Source organism: Talpa europaea (assembly GCF_964194135.1).
Source record: "Talpa europaea genome assembly, chromosome: 2".
Classification (NCBI taxonomy): domain Eukaryota; kingdom Metazoa; phylum Chordata; class Mammalia; order Eulipotyphla; family Talpidae; genus Talpa; species Talpa europaea.
In genome coordinates, this window is record NC_140068.1 from 24,899,191 (window position 1) to 24,901,240 (window position 2,050).

The 2,050-nt window shown below is 33.3% G+C and overlaps 1 protein-coding gene across 1 annotated transcript; it reads left to right on the top strand.

The window, feature by feature from the left end:
* Nucleotides 1-223: 223 nt before the first annotated feature.
* TAAR1 (trace amine associated receptor 1) lies at nt 224-1,240 on the top strand (the record flags this gene model as incomplete). The annotated part of the gene is made up of 1 exon (XM_084227888.1): nt 224-1,240. The coding sequence occupies one exon, from the start codon at nt 224-226 to the stop codon at nt 1,238-1,240; it is 1,017 nt and encodes a 338-aa protein (XP_084084014.1).
* Between the last annotated feature and the right edge of the window lie 810 nt (nt 1,241-2,050).

A 2,050-nucleotide genomic window follows, 5' to 3' on the forward strand; every position in this document is an offset into this window, starting at 1 on the left:
TTCTAAAATGATTATTTTTCAGCAAGAAGTGATAGGTAAATGTACTAGAAGTGAGAAAAATCAAATTGCCAATGATTTACTCTGTCTTTTTTTTTTTTTTTCCTCCTAGGCTTCTGGGATAGGTATTGGAAATAAGAGAAGAAAGGTTAACTTGATAATGGATTTTGGAGAAAGATACCTCAACACACAACGGAAAGAATAAACTGGTGAATAGTCCTCAGGAATGATGTCTTTTTGCCATAATGTAATTAATATTTCCTGCGTGAAAAGTGGATGGTCAAATGATGTCCGTGCTTCCTTATACAGTTTGATGGCACTTATAATTCTGATCACACTGATTGGCAATCTGATCGTTATTATTTCCATCTCACACTTCAAGCAACTTCATACCCCCACTAATTGGCTCATACATTCCATGGCCACTGTGGACTTCCTGCTGGGGTGCCTGGTCATGCCGTATAGCATGGTGAGATCTGTTGAGCATTACTGGCATTTTGGAGAACTCTTCTGTAAGATTCACACCAGCACTGATATAATGCTGAGCTCAGCATCCATTTTCCACCTGTCCTTCATTTCTATTGATCGCTACTATGCTGTGTGTGACCCATTGAGATACAAAACCAAGATGAATCTCTTGGTTATTTTTGTAATGATCTTCATAAGTTGGAGCGTCCCTGCTCTTTTTGCATTTGGAATGATATTTCTGGACCTAAATTTCAAAGGAGCTGAAGAGATGTATTGCAAACAAGTTCAATGCAGTGGAGGTTGCTTTGTCTTCTTTAGTAAAATATCTGGGGTACTGGCCTTTATGATTTCTTTCTATATACCTGGATCCATTATGTTGTGTCTCTATTACAGAATATATTTCATAGCTAAAGGGCAGGCAAGATCAATTAATGATGCAAATCAACTTCAAATTGGGCTAGAAGAGAAAAATAGAATTTCACAAAGCAAAGAAAGGAAAGCTGCAAAAACTTTAGGGATTGTGATGGGAGTTTTCCTAATATGCTGGTGTCCTTTTTTTGTCTGCACAGTCATGGATCCATTCCTGGACTATACTATTCCATCCACCTTGAATGATGCATTGATTTGGTTTGGTTACTTGAACTCTGCTTTAAATCCAATGGTTTATGCATTTTTCTACCCCTGGTTCAGAAGAGCACTGAAGGTTATTCTATTTGGTAAAATTTTCCAAAAAGATTCATCTAGATGTCAATTATTTTTAGAACCCAGTCCATAGAACTATTATATTTTACTGATTTTCAAAATATTTGATGATGATATTTATGAACACGCTACCAGCCACATGTACCAAGTATAGGTTCTTTTATCAATTATTTGAGTAAAAGAAGGTATAGTGATATCTTTGCTTATATCTTGCTTTCTAATGTGGACAAAATAGCTGTGATCTTGCCATTCTATTTATATTGAAGCTTTGTAAGTTCAGAATTTAAGGATCTACATTTTAAAGTCCTGCCCTTACATGAACTGCCATGATATTGACAGTGTTATCTGATTCATTTGTTGAGTGATGGAAAACTATAGAGCTGTATTTGAGGATATAAATTAGAATTACGTTATCATTATTTACTTGAATATATATGTCCTTTTGTAAAGTCGACTAATATTGTACATCAAATGTTATTACTAAGTAATTGTTCATATATAACTTACTCTTTGTCACTACTTCTTATCAATATATCTTCTAGTTCTTAAATATCTTGATTTTAATCTTTTTAAAATAAGTTGGTCTGATTCTCATACTTGTAGGAAATTTTGAAAACAATAAATTACATAGAAACAGAATGAAAACAAAAATATTCATAGCTCATATCCTAAAAGAACTATATGATTTATAATTCTTAAAAATCTCATTTTTTGGGGACTGTATAATCCTGAATTTTCCTGATGTACAATGATTTATTAAGCCATTTCCCTATTATCAACCACTTAGGTAATGTTAATACCTTTTTAATACAATGTAAATTAAATGAACTTTCTTCCTCCTACCAGCTACTAAAGTTCCTCAAAATGTCTAGATTGATTTCAC